Source organism: Rhincodon typus, chromosome 9 (assembly GCF_021869965.1).
Source record: "Rhincodon typus isolate 14 chromosome 9, sRhiTyp1.1, whole genome shotgun sequence".
Lineage (NCBI taxonomy): Eukaryota > Metazoa > Chordata > Chondrichthyes > Orectolobiformes > Rhincodontidae > Rhincodon > Rhincodon typus.
In genome coordinates this window covers 86,806,202-86,820,896 of record NC_063340.1, presented here as the reverse complement: position 1 = coordinate 86,820,896, position 14,695 = coordinate 86,806,202, and the positions used below count along the sequence as shown (strand labels likewise).

General features: G+C 45.4%; 1 protein-coding gene across 1 annotated transcript in view; it reads left to right on the top strand.

The window, feature by feature from the left end:
* The window catches only part of hivep2a (HIVEP zinc finger 2a), a 29,042-nt gene extending 21,772 nt beyond the window's left edge, over positions 1-7,270 (top strand). Inside the window, exons 6-7 of the mRNA XM_048601387.1 lie at positions 1,455-2,383; positions 4,534-7,270. Of these exons, the coding sequence (XP_048457344.1) occupies positions 1,455-2,383; positions 4,534-5,184 (1,580 nt within the window). The 3' untranslated portion in view covers positions 5,185-7,270. The remainder of the gene's footprint in view (positions 1-1,454; positions 2,384-4,533) is intronic.
* Positions 7,271-14,695: the final 7,425 nt, after the last annotated feature.

Genomic DNA, 14,695 nt, shown 5'->3' with positions numbered 1-14,695 from the left:
GGGAGGGGGAGTTGAAATGGTTCGCGACTGGGAGGTGCAGTTGTTTGTTGCGAACCGAGCGTAGGTGTTCTGCAAAGCGGTCCCCGAGTCTACGCTTGGTTTCCCCGATGTAGAGGAAGCCACACCGGGTACAGCGGATGCAGTATACCACATTGGCAGATGTGCAGGTGAACATCTGCTTGATGTGGAAAGTCTTCTTGGGGCCTGGGATGGGGGTTTCCTCTCCACCTATCCTCTCCTCTATCCCTCTTCTATCCGCCTCCCACTCTCTCCCTATTTATTTCAAAACCCCCTTCCCCTCCCCCTTTTCTGATGAAGGGTCTAGGCCCGAAACGTCAGCCTCTCTGCTCCTATGATGCTGCTTGGCCTGCTGTGTTCATCCAGCCCTGCACCTTGTTGTCTAAGAAATTCCAGCGTTGAGTTTGGAAACGGGACCAGGATCTCGAGACACCAACTGAAAACAACAAATGCGGGAGATCACAGTGGGTCAGACAGCATCCATGGAGAGAGAGCAAGCTAATGTTTCCAGTCTAGATGAGTCTTCATCAGAGCTGAAGTGAAATGTGGAGGGGGCAGTATTTATGCTATAGTTTGGGAGGGGGGTATAGGGTATTTCACCTGTACCTTCTCCAATCCTGTGTACTGCACCCAATCTGGCATACTCTACCCTAGACTAACCAGTGTGGGTGACCACTTTGTAGAACCCTCCAGTCTGTGCGCAGGTAGGACCCCAACCTTCCCGTAGCTGGTCATTTTAACACAGCGTCCTGCTCGCATGCCCACACGTCTGTCCTCGGTATGCTGCAGTGTTCCAGTGAATCACAGCCCAAACTGGAGGAACAACATCCCATCTTCAGACTAGGCACTTTGCAGCCTTCTGGACTTAAAATTGAGCTCAACCCCTTCAAATTGTGAACCATTTGATCCTTTTCTTTTAGTTTGTCACCGTGTCCTCCCATCCCAGTTACTGTCGTTTCAAGTCTGGCTGTTAGACACACCATTGTTCTGCCATTCTCACATTCCAATCACTTAAATCTGAACTATCAACATCTTTTCTCCACCGGCACCCTCCCCCACTACACCATCCCCTCCCCCACTCCATCTACCCACCCACCCACCAAACTGTAGCATAAATGTTGCTCCCTCGACAGTTCACTTCAGCTCCGATGAAGAGTCATCCAGACCTGAAACGTTAGCTTGCTCTCTCTCCATGGATGCTGTCTGACCCGCTGTGATCTCCTGCATTTGTTGTTTTCAGTACACATTCCAACATCTGCAGTAACTTGCTCCCACTAACTGCATGTCCTCGCTTTTCCCAGCATGTGAAAGATTGTAACATTAGATGTTGAGGTTAAGGAGAGAGGAGACGCAGAGATTCTCTTGTGCCAGGGCTGATAAACCAGCAGAACCTAACCAGTGCACTCACTGGCTCTTAAACTTATCCTCTCTTTCAGGAATCCCAGAGGAGCCTGAGAAGGACGCGCTCAGTGACGTTCCCGTCCGGCATCAGTTTTCCGATCCGGAAGAATCCGACGGAGCGGAGGAGGAGGGAGATGAAGACGATGACGATGAGGATGACGATGATGAAGATCGCCAAGGTGACAGCACGCCGACCACCAGATCGCGAAGCACGAGCCCACTCTCCAAACCATCCTCAAGCACCTTTGGCATCACCTCATCCTCTGCGTTCGACGTTTCACACTCGAGTAACCAGTCTTCCCTCATCAGCTACTTGGTGACACTACCCAGAATTCAAGCAACTCAGTTCATGCCACCCAGTTACTCACACACAGGGACTCCATTGACAGACTACCCGAGAAATTTGCAGAGCAGGCTGGCAGAGTCAATTGAACACAAAGATAGACTGGACATCCCAACACCCCCCAATGTGTGGCTACCACGTACCAGTGACGACGCGTCCTCGAGAGATGATAGCTCCAGAGAGATGTCCCCCTCGGGAGACACCGGTTCGAGTGCTCACCCATCACCGGCCTACGATGGTTCCCCAGGCAGCGACCCCTCACCGACTCCACGAAGGTACTTATCTCCAAGGAGGGAGCTCTCACCCAGAAGGCACTTGTCCCCAAGGAGGGAGATTTCCCCAATCCGGCACCGCTCGCCAAAGAGGGACACCTACCTGAGTGAGTTCTCCCTGAGGCGAGATGCTTCCCCGAGGCGTCCCTTCCTCCAGAGGAGGGAGATCCAGTTGCCAAGGCAGCTCTCCCCCGTCAAAGACCTCTCCCCGAGAAGGGAATTGTCGCCAAGGAGGGACTACAGAGACAGGAGGCACATGCCTTTGGTGAGAGCGACGTCGCCCAGGCGGGGCTGCCTGCAGAGTGGTCCCATCGCGGGCCCATACATGCAGCATTCGGACATGAGCCTGGTGAGTATCCACGCTGACCCAACAGGCTCGGCTAAAAAGTCACAATTAGGAAAGTGTGTAAACTGTTGCAGTTTTACTGTTTTAGGCAGTGCCGCACTGTCGGAGGGTCAGCGCTGAGGGAGCGCCACACCAAGTTCATAGAAGAATGGAAACAGGCCCTTTGGCCCAACAAGTCCATACCAACCCTCAGAGCATCCCACACAGACCCATCCCCCATAACCCACCTAATCCTCACATCCCTTGCACACTATGGGGCAATTTAACATGGCTAATCCACCCTAACCTGCACATCTTTGGACTGTGGGAGGAAACCGGAGCACCCGGAGGAAACCCACGCAGACACGGGGAGAACGTGCAAACTCCACACAGATAGTCGCCCGAGGTTGGAATTGAACCCGGGTCCCTGGCACTGTGAGGCAGCAGTGCTAACCGTTGAGCCACCGTGCCACCCCAAGTGATGCCCTGCAGTTGAGAAAAGGAGCTGTGTAAATTCAAGGTTTTCTAAACTCAAGATTTCTCCTGGATTCCCCACTGAATTTATTCACGACTACTTTAGATTACTGAGTTCTGGTCTTGCCTGCAAACGTAGAAATCTTCTCTGCATCCAAACTCCTGAACCCTTTCAGCATTGTTAAGTCTGTGCATAGGTCACGTCCTCAAATTTCTCTTAATTGAGAAAGGGAGCCAGTAGATTCAGTCTTTCCAAATGTTCTAACCACTGAATTTGCTCATCCTCCTTGGTTATTGTGAATATGAAAACTGTGCTGTCTGTAAAGAAATCACATAAAGTATAACTTATAATTAAGTGCTGCAATTTTTTTAAATTTCTCTTATTCCAGGGGCTTGTATAGACTAATAGCTACTTTAACATTAAAATATTGACCAGTCATTAATCAGCTCATATAAAATGTGAAGAAAAGTAAGAATTTAAAGTCTTCGACATATCGCTCTGAGGAACAATGGGAAGGATGGTAACAGCGCAGGCTGAGATGAGATTTAATTGTGTAAAATTAGGGGGGACTAGGTCATGTGATGGCAACAGCCGTGTGTCCCTCACATATCAAACAAATCAAAATCCAGGGAGGCAAAGATTTAAAATGATTGGTATCAGGATTGGAGGGGACTGGACCATTAAGGACTGAGTTGAGGAAACATCTTTCACCCACAGTGTAGTCAGCCTGTGGAATTTACTACCACATCAGGCTTTGGAGGCCGGGTTAATGAGTATATCCCTGAAAGAGACAGGTAAATGTTTTAGATATTAAAGGCAGCGAGGGAGATGGTGAGAAACGGGGAATATAGTATTGAGAGAGAAGATTAGCCATGATCATAGGCATAGCATGTACAGTCATACAGCACAGAAACAGACCCTTCAGTCTGACTTCAGAGGAGGCCATCGCCTTGTGGTATTATCGCTGGACTGTTAATTCAGGGACTCAGATAACGTCCTGGGAATGTAACGAAAAGATGTGACAAATGAATCTGTCTCTGTTTGGAATTAGAGATCTTTAACCCTTCTGGTACTTGCTGTTGATAATCGCTGGGGATTTCTCCTAAGCAACCAACTCTGCTCACCCTATCACCATATCCATCCATCCCTATCGCCCTCAAAAGCTCATACAGCATCCCTTGGCACGTATCTACACTGTTCACCTCAACCTACTCCGTATGGTAGGCAGTTCCAGTGAGAGACTGCACCTTGCTCTGTACTGAGTGGCATTCTACAGGATAGGGACATGCCACCTTTGGAGACCAGTGGGCACCTCAGGGGCTGGGGTACAACATCACCCCACAGAATATTATTTTTGGTTTAATAAGTTTCCGTTATCTGTTTGATTGTGCTTTTGTTACAGTGCCCCATTGGCCAACCTTGTTATACTTTAGAGTAGAAGCAGGTCACTCAGCCCCAAATGGTCTCCCCATCTCTACTTTAGCTCAGCCCATCAACATAATTGGTTGATTTATTGAAGCATAATTGATAAGTGGGAGGGAGGCTGGGAATACCTCACAAAACGCAGCGGTGAAATTTATTTCATGAGGTACGGATGGAAGAAAATGCAATGAGAGTGGGGACTAGGGCTACACTGGGCTCTGGTTTCCTTTAAGTTGCCTTTCTATTTACATTTGGGTCTTCTTTTTGAAATTTGCAGAGAACATCTCACCAGAATCCATTGGACAACAGCAGAATGATTCCCTGGCAGTCGTATCCTGTGTGTGAAAATGCCAAAGGAGACCAGGGCCATGCCATTCTTCCCAATGGGCCTCACGGTTGCCTCTTCAGCCACCTTCCACTGCACTCGCAACAACAAGTACGGACCCCGTACCAGATGATCCCCATTGGAGGCATTCAGATGGTCCATTCTGGAGCTGTCCCTTTGCCAGGGCTGCTGCCGGCTTCTCAGCTCCCCCTGGGGGCGAGGAGGAGGGACGACAGCGTCATCGACGAAGCCACCCACTGCGTCATCGAGAGCATCAAAGAGATGGACATCTTTTCCAAGTCCGAGGACGCACAAGTGGCATCCCCGATGGCTGTGTCGCCCCCACGGCCAACCAGCCCCACGGATCCCCTTGGGGCTGAGATGGGGGGTGGCCCCTGCGAGGAGGGGGTGCGCGGTCGGATGGTGGAGCAGCGGACGTTGCGGGGCCCCTCGGCGACTAGCAGTGGGTACGGCGAGCACCCAGCCCCCACTGGACGAGGGGGCGAGGACCTTCAACCTCCGGCAGAAGACGGGGAGCGAGCCGGGAGGGCAGGGTGCCCCCCAGCTGGTTGGGCCTGGGGCATTTCAGCAAGTCCACCATGAAAACCCCTGGGTGATTGGATATGACCACCAGGAGTGACTGGTGCCCACATTGAAAGGAGCGAGAGAGAAAGAGAGAGGCAGAGCAAGAGAGATTGTCAGACAGAAAGCATGGACTCCACTATTGGGAGACATTCACTGAGGGGCTGGGGTGCAAAGTGAGGACAGTTAAGACAGTGCAACACCATGCCCTCCTGTCTGGATTCCCAGTGAAGGCAAGATTTTGGGGAGAGGCTGGATAAACAGGCAGGAAGGAATGAGAGCATGCTGCCACCTTTATCTATCTGTGGTCTAGACTTTGAACGTGAGAAATATTTTCTATTTGTCTGTCAGAAGAAAGGAAAAAAAAAACTCTGACCAAAATCAAGTTCCTTCAGTTGTCCTTGTTAAGTATTTTTTTTTAAAAAAGTGTTGCAGATATTTTGTGCCTTTTATTTTTGCTTGAACTCCTGTATGCATTATGAAGGAAAGAGAGAAATTGTACATATTTTAGAATTTTGTGTACATGGCTTAATAATTGTGATGTTTTCTTTTCAGAGCACTTGTTATATTTTTGGGGGGAGGGTGGGGGTTTTGTCTTGAATGATGTGAATGATTGGAAACGGTTTATTTTTATGGGTTTGGGTGATGGGGCAAAGTATCATGTGAGGTTGCACTAAAAATGTATTTTTATACAATTGAACTACTCTTATGTACAGCAATGATTCTGTGATACTAATATTTATTACCTTTTTTTTGTTTTATAACTTGTGGAGCCTCTGTTCCTCCCTCCCATTGTAGGCAACTCTGACATGAAGCATGGGATTTGTTTTTTTTTGCAGAAGTTAGAATAAAGATTTGTAACGCTGTAAATTGTTTGCTGCTGAGATTCCGAGGGGTGGGCATTGCTATCGGAATCGATTCCCTCTCTCCTTTGGATAGATGAAACCGTCGCGAATAATTCTTCTTCGGCTTTAGTTCCAGCAGCCAGTGCTGGCTTTGTGGGGTTGTTAGGGAAGAGAGAGATAAACGGTACTTGAAGGAAGACCTGATAGAGCAACAACTTTGAGGTGCAGATCTTTCCCACTTTCCCCATCTGTCTGTCCCTCTCTCCTTCCTTGCCTGCTTACGAGCTGCCCTTTCGTTGTCTGCTGCTGTCCTTAGGAACCCCCAGCATCTCCAACCCAACATCACGTCCCGTTGAAAAATCCCTTCCCAACCCTAGCTCCCACATGGGCCTTTCCCGGTCAGGATGACTGAGATAGACAACGCAGTTGAATAGCCCGGGATGGAACAGGTAAACCTCATCTCCTGCTCCATCATGAAACATTGGCGCTGCAAGTTGACTGGTTGCTGGAGACCCCACCAGAGCGTTTACGAGACCCTATTTTCCCAAACTAGCACCACAACCCGCTCCAGGTGTATAGAATCGTAGAATCCCTCCAGTGTGGGAGCAGGCCCACCGAGTCCACACTGACCCTCTGAAGATCATCCCACCCAAACCCACCCTATCCCTGTAACCCTGCATTCGCCATGGCTAACCCAACCAGCCTGCACATCCCTGGACACTATGGGTAATTTAGCATGGCCAATCCACCCTAACCTGCACACCTTTGGACTGTGGAAGGAAATCAAAGCACTCGGAAGAAATCCATGCAGACACAGGGTGAATGTGCAAACTTCACACAGACGGACACCCGAGGATATAATTGAACCCGGGTCTCTGGTGCTGTGAGGCAGCAGTGCTAACCACCAAGCCACTGTGCAGCCCCCACCTGCTAAAAGCCAGCCCAGAAATCTGCGCAAACAGAATCAATTTATTTCTTAAAACTGTAAGTCTTTCAGGAGCATGTTTAAATTTGTTAAATCGGGATATCAGACAGTATTGCCCACTCCTTTTATATATATATTATATATATATAATTTTTTTTTAAAATGACTTACCGTGATTATGCACTTAAGAAGAGAATAGAATGAAAACCGAAGAATGCATATGATGTAATCATTTGTTTGAATTAAATTTTTAATCCAGACTGTTGTTGTACTCTATAAATGAAGTGCTTACTGGTAATTTTAAAATATAGTACTGTTTAGCATTAATTGAATTGTATCAGGCCGGTGTACATCTTTTATGCCTTTGTGAAGGTTTAAAACAAAAAAAAATTTTAAACTTATATGTGAATATTTTTTGTGTGTTGTGCTTGATAAATTTAGCAGAGACGGAAAATACATTCCAAGAAACCTGTACATACTGTATATTCCAAGTGAGTTATCTGTGTAATTCTTTTGTGTAATTAGTCATAAACTGACACTGTCACCACATTTCCTGTTTTCACACTTAACTGTACAGCAAAGACTTGAACAACAAGCGTGATAAAAAGCACAGACCTGTCATTTTAAACAAAATATTCTATATATATATATATTATATATATATGGGGTTGGGTGGGGGAGGGGTGGTAGGGTCAGGGGAAGAACCCTTTTGGAAATGTGTGTATGTGACGTTCAGTGCAAATAAAATGTGTGGTGGTATTATCTGCTGTGTTTAATTGTGGTTTCTGCAGGATTACGTTGAGGAGCTCAAGCTGATCCCATTGTCCTTATCCATCTGTCTGGTAGTGTCGGAGAGCGAGTATTGGCTCATATCATTGTTCAGGACCTGAGCATCGGGAGGAACATCATGTCCAAGTTCGTTGACGGCAGCAAGTTCTCTGTAACCAGAACCGAGATTGCTGGAAAATTGCTCTCTGTGGAGAGAAATCAGAGTTAACGTTTCGGGTTGAGTGACCCTTCCTCAGAATAGTTCTGAGGAAGAGGTCACTCGACCCGAAAGGTTAACTCTGATTTCGCTACAGTTGCTGCCAGACCTGCTGAGCTTTTCCAGCAATCTCTTTTTTGTTTCTGATTTACAGCATCAGGCATTCTTTCGATTTTCAGCGAGTTCTCTGTGTTGGAGCGTGGAGCAGAGTAGGAGATCTCAAGGGGGCATGGAGTGGTGGATAGGGCACTGGGATGATGTGGCAGATGGAATTTATTGCAGAAAAGCATGAGGCGATGGATTTTGGCGAGAGGAATGAGACAAAGTAAAGTAAGCCAAACAAAGAGACCTTGGGGTGCAGGTTCATAGTTCCTCGAAAATGGAGTCACAGGTAGACAGGGTAGTGAAGAAGGTGTTTGGTTCACTGACCTTTATTGGTCAGTGCATTGAGTATAGACATTGGGAGGTCATGTAGCTGCTGTACAGGACAGTGGTTAGGTCGTTTTTGGAATACTGCGTTCAGTTTCCATCCTGTACAACTCTATGACTTTAAGCCAAACAAGGCAGTTTTAAAGTGTTTGGGGGTGGTGGAGGTGTCGCGGTTGCTGTGCAGGAACCCAGAGAACTGGGAGTGTATGGATTTAAATCTTTGAAGACAACAGGACCGGTTGAGAAGACAGTTTGAAGATCAGAACTTTATATGGAGTGTCCTAGAGTACAAAAACAAGGAAGATATGTTAAACAACCATATATACTGGCCAGGCCTTGGTTGGAGCTTTGTGTTCAATTGTGGGTACTCGGGGCAGTGGCATAGTGGCATTGTCACTGGACATACAATCCAGAATTGAAGGCTAATGTTCTGGGTTCAAATCCCACCATGGCCAACGCTGAAGTCCGAGCTCAATTTAAACAGAGATGGAATGAACAACTAGCCTAATGCCAACCACTGTTAATCTGGTTCACTGATGCCCTTTAGGGAAGGAAATCTGCTGTCCTTATCTGGTCTGGCCTACATGTGACTCCTGACTCGCAGCAATGCGTTTGACTTTCAATTGCCCACCGATCATTTCGGGATGGACAATAAGGCTGGAATGCAGGTGGTGGTGTTCACGGAAATTGGCTGCTCTTGCCCTTGTAGGGGGGAGCAGTGGTAAGTTTGGAAGGTGCTGTCAGAGAAGCCTTGTCTCAGAAATGGTGCATATTGCTGCCAGTGGAGAGGACTATTCCCAACCCAACTCACGGTTTCCGAAGGCTCTCCATCATTTGTCCAATTGTCCCAGTTAGGTGGATAGGCCATGCTAATTTTCCCCATAGTGTCAAGGGATTTGCAGCCTAAGTGGGTTAGTCATGAGAAATGCAGGTTACTTGGATAGGATAGCAAGTGGGATGCTCTTTGATGGTTGTTGCAGACATAATGGGCTGAATGGCCTCTTCTACACTGGAGGGATTCTATGATTTGGCAAGTCCTCATAATCCTAGTATGTGTATAAAAGCATTAGTGTTTCCAGCATGACTATCCCTGCTGTGATCAGTTGGCCAACAGTGAACATGATCTGACAGTAGAGTGCCATGTCGTCAGGCTTCCTATTGAGGGGTATCCAGAAATGCTCTGAAAACGACACCTGGTTTTTATACATTAGCAGATTTGGATCAAATGAATTGTCTTCAGAGTTGCAGCGATTCAAGATTAATCCATTTGAGAAACAGGGTGCTCTCTGTGGAGTGAAAATGTATATCTTATTAATTTGGTGCCATGCCTTGATGATCATGCAATTGGCACATCAACAGGGAAGAGCTAAAAGTGGTTGTAAAGACTGGTGGAAAATGGAGACTTCAGAGAGATGGTGATTCCTATTGGTCCAAGCTCCAATTTAAAACATAACTGAGATCCTAGCAAGCCTCACAGTTCTTATAAATTGAAAACTAGGCCTGATAAGTGTAAAACCTCTTGCCATCTTTATTGACATTACTAATAGGGATTCTGTGGCATCCCTACAATTTAATTTCCAAAGCACCACTTAGAAATCGTATGAATTAGTGGAAGTGCTTGCATTGGTGGTTCAGTGGTAGATTTCTCACCTGCTTTGTGGGAGGCCTCGGTTCAGTTCCCAGCCGATGCATGGTACTTCTTTCCATCCCTTCTCAAATACTCGTGACAATACATGATTCAATTTAAGTGACTAATAAACGGCCAGATTGGAGTAAAACTCCCTCTGGCTTTACCAGGGGAGAGAGAATGGTGTAGAACTGAAGTTACAGGACTAGTAATCCACAAAATCCAGGCTAATCCTCTGGGGATATAGGTTCAGAAAATATCATACTAACAGGTGGAATTTGAATGCAATTTATTTGTAAATCTGGAAATAAAAACCAGTCTTGAAACTACACATTTATTATAAAGAAGCTGTTGTCGTTTAGAGAAGGATGTCTGACCTCCTACATGAGACTTCAAAAAAAATCTTAATTCTCGCCCTAACCCCCTGAAATGGCTGAGTTGGCCAATCAGTTCCAGGGAAATTCAGGATGTTCTTCTTCATGACAGATGAAAACCAAACACAAATGAGTGAACTGAAATTTAATTCAACAGTTTTTTTTTAAAAAAGCTGAAATTGGCGAAAGGACATTCAGTAGAGACCTGGAATATCACACCTGAAAGGTGCCAAAGAAGCTTCAAAGGGATAGTTATAAAAAGGAGAAACGCACTACGAACTGAACTGTAATGTCCTGGGAGTTATCTCAGACTGTGAATATGATGGGCATGAAGACAGTAATTTGGACAAGAGACATAATTTGTGTTTTCTCCTTTCACAAATACACAAAACAGGCATTTCAGGCCAGTTTAACCCTAGTCTTTATGTTCTAGTGGATGAAGATGTGCTAGTGAGTTAAGATGCTCATGTCTGGGTCACAGTTGAAGGTTCGTCCACCAGTCATTCTTGCATTGCAGGTAATGGCCTCCCTCACTCAATTACTGGAAGCCAGCAAGCCAGCACAACATTCAAATGGAAATAGAACTAAAGGATTTCAACTAACCAGCAAAGCCAAGAATCTCAAAATCAACAGCTCAGCTATTATCATTCTACTCTTTACTCTTACCAGAGATTGAACCGTATATCTTGGAGCTTTTATCTTAGCTTTGGGTGTCTGTATGATAAGTTCAATCATTGTTACCTCAAGAAAGCCTAGCGATATTAATACCTTTTAAAACATAAGTTCTTCAGATCTGGGAGAAAGGTATCAAGGGAATATAGTCCTTAATGAATTAACCTTGCGGTAACCAACCAAAGGAGTGAATAATGAAACAGCTAGTTCTTACCTCCTCAGAGTTTGACAAGTTGAGATATCCCATCTGAAATTGTCAAAACTTGGGAAACCTTGCCTGGAGTCTGGTCATAACTGATGTGGCATCCCATGACAGAGACATTTCTTGACAATGTCCATCAAGGAAGGGAACCTGCTCATCTTATCCAGTTATGGAATTCCCTGTTCTGCAGCAAGCAAGAGGAGTAAGCAAATGGGAATGCCATTTCCGATGTCCATCATAGTCTCACACACACCGTCCTCACTTTGACACACAGTATAGCCAATCCTTCAGTGTCACTGGTTCAACACCATGGAATACCCAATCTAATTGCTGTGTAGGAGCCCACTCACCACACAGACTGGACCAATTCAGTTAGATGACTCCCAACCACATTCCCAAGTGTGACCAGGAATGGACAATAAGTGCCAGGCCCCAGGCAGGGAGGCCCACATCCTAAGAATGAATTTTGATAATATCATTCACACTGCTGACTGCCTCTCAACTCGCCTTTAACAAGTTCCCACATGGGAGACTGAAGCGAAGGTAACAAGCACATGTGATCCAGAGTAATTTGAAAAATTGGACCCAAAGTTGGATTAATGGTAGGAGACAGAGAATGGTGGTAGAAGGCTGTTTGTGTGACTGGAACCTAGTATCCAATGGTGTTCCAAAGGGATTAGTGCTGGGTCCCTAATTGTTTTTGATATATATATAAACAATATAGAAGAAAATGTTGGTGGGGGTGATTAGTAAGAAGTTTACAAATAGAGCAAAGGTGGTTGACAGTGAGGAGAAGGTTTTCGGTTACAGGAGGATACATGTGGATTTGGTCAGATGGGTAGACCAGTGGCAGATGGAATTTAACACTGACAACTGTGAGGTGATGCACTTTGGAAGAAGCAACAAGACAAGGGAATACTCATTGAATGTTAGGACACTAGGGAAGCTCAAAGGAACAGAGGGATTTTGGGTGTTTGCCGACAAATCCCAGAATGCAGCAGGACAGGTTAATAGGGGTGGTTAAGGCGTACAGAAGGCATAGATTATAAGAGTAGGGAATTTATGTTGGAGCTGCACAGGAGTTTCGTCAGGCCCAATTGGAGTATTGTGTGCGGTTCTGCTCCCCACAGTACAGGAGAGGGTGCCTGGGAGATCCACCACAATGTGCCTGGCATGGACCATTTTAGCTACGGAGAGAGGCTGGATAAGCTTGGCTTGTTTTCTTTGGAGCAGAGAAGGCTGAGGGGGAACCTGATGGAGTAAGATTATGAGAGGCATTAGATAGGGTGATTAGGAAGCAGCTGTTTCCCTTAAAGGATCAATAACAAAGGGAAATGATTATAAGACGAAAGGCAGAAGGTTTACAGGGAATTTGAGGAAAGACTTCTTCACCTAGAGGGTGGGGAGGTTCTGGAAAGCATTGTCTGGAAGGGTAGTTGAAGTGGGAAAACTTACAATCTTTAAAAAATACTTGGATGAGCACTTGAAGTGTCAAAACATTCAAGGCTGTGGGCCCAGTGCAGGAAAGTGGGACTAGTATAGATTGGTCAGTGCAGATGTGATGAGCCGAATGGCCTCTTCTGTCCTGTATGATTCTCTGCCCTCTGCAATAACCACTTGTATATACTTGACCAAAGCACTTCAGAGTAAGTAAAGAACGGGCAATAGATTTCCAGTGACACTGATGCCTGAGGAATAAATAAACAGCAGCAGGGAATGAGAAATAGAAAGGGTTGGGAATATTCAGTGGGATCGGCAGATCCTGTTAGGACAGGAACGGAGTTAATGTTTATCTGAGGTGACGTTTCTCTAGAATTGGATAAAACCCAGCTGAACTGCATAGAATGTGTTGTCTTCTGTTGTAGAGTGAGGTAATTAAGTGAAGTCATCATGTCAGACAGCACAGAAGAGATCCTTTGGCCTCATAGCAAAACCGATGGGCCAAATGGCCTGGTCTGTGCTGTATAACTCTTTTACTGTACAAAGTGAATTTACATACATCAGCTACTGCTTAATCCTGTAATAAATTTGCTGCTTTGCTAAACTCTCTTGGGTAAGATCATGTGAATGTATAAGGTGTAGAAAAGTGGTGATATAATAATGATCTCAGCTCTGAATGTGGTATTCAGATCACAGTTCATTGTGGGGATCAATTGGCCTCATTGTGGCCAATGTAACTGTTGTGCTATTAATCTGCTCACCGAGATTCTCCTCTGAGATATCACAAAGTTTTCTTTTAAATCTCTGCTTTCCTCAGCCTGAACGGGTTTTTGCAGCTAGTCACTGAAGAACAAAGGAAGAGAATTGTTCTGCTCACAGTCTTTGTCCTGACGATGAGAAGAGAAGCCTTTAGGAGTTGCCAAGGAAGGAAGTGGGGTATTCCCAGTGCGTGTGTCAACTGGTGATCACCAATACATTAAGATATACTTACTGTATAGAATCACAGGCCATTCAGCCCACTATGTCTGTACTGGCTGTCTCAATGCACAGTTCGCTGAGTGTAATTCCCTCACCCTTTCCTTGTACACCGTTCCCTTTCATTCCACTCTCAAGCTGCCCACTCCAAACCCACTACATGAAAATATATTTCCTTACATCGCTTTTACATCTTTTGCCAATTCATTTAACTTCCAGCCTCCGGTTCTCAAACCTTTCACAAGTAGGAACAGTTTCTCCCTATCTACTCTGTCCAGACCCTTCTAGATTTTGAACAATTCAATCAGATCTCTGTTCAGCCTTCTTGTTTTCAAGGTCAATAGTCCCAACTTCTCCATTCAATCTTCAAAAATGAAATTCCTTCTTCCTGAAAGACTCTAGTAAATCTTTTCTGTCCTCTCTCCAATACCTTCACCTCCTTCCTAATGAGAGCTGCCTTACACTGTATACAACATTCTAGCTGAGGTCCAAAAAAATCTCTTGTACAAGTACAACATCATTCTCTTGTTCCTGCATGCAATGCCCTTCTTAATAAATAAATAATAAATTCAGAAGTCATATGACACCAGGTTCTTGTCCAACAGGTTTATTTGAAATCACAATCTTTTGGAGCGTTTCGTTGACGAAGGAGCAGCGCCTCAAAAGCTTGAGGTTTCAAGTAAACCTGTTGGACTATAAACTGGTGGTCATGTGACTTATGACTTTGACCACCCCAGTTCAACACTTCAAAATAAATAATAGAATGTTTAATTAACAGCTCTCTCAATCTGTCCTGTCCTGCTCCCTTTAGAATTGAGCCCTTTATATTGTCTTTGCATGTTCTCAATAAAATGAATCCCCTCACATTTCTCCATTGAACATAATCTGCCCTGCACGCTTCTACTTGTCTACGTCCTTTTGAAGTTCTACATTGTCCTCCTCACAGTTTACAACTCTGGAGAGCTGCAGAGCCCTCCGTCTGGTCTTAGCCTCCCAGGTTTTGTCTTGTTCACAAATTTTGAAAGTGTGCTCTGTACACAAAGCTTTAGGTCATAAAG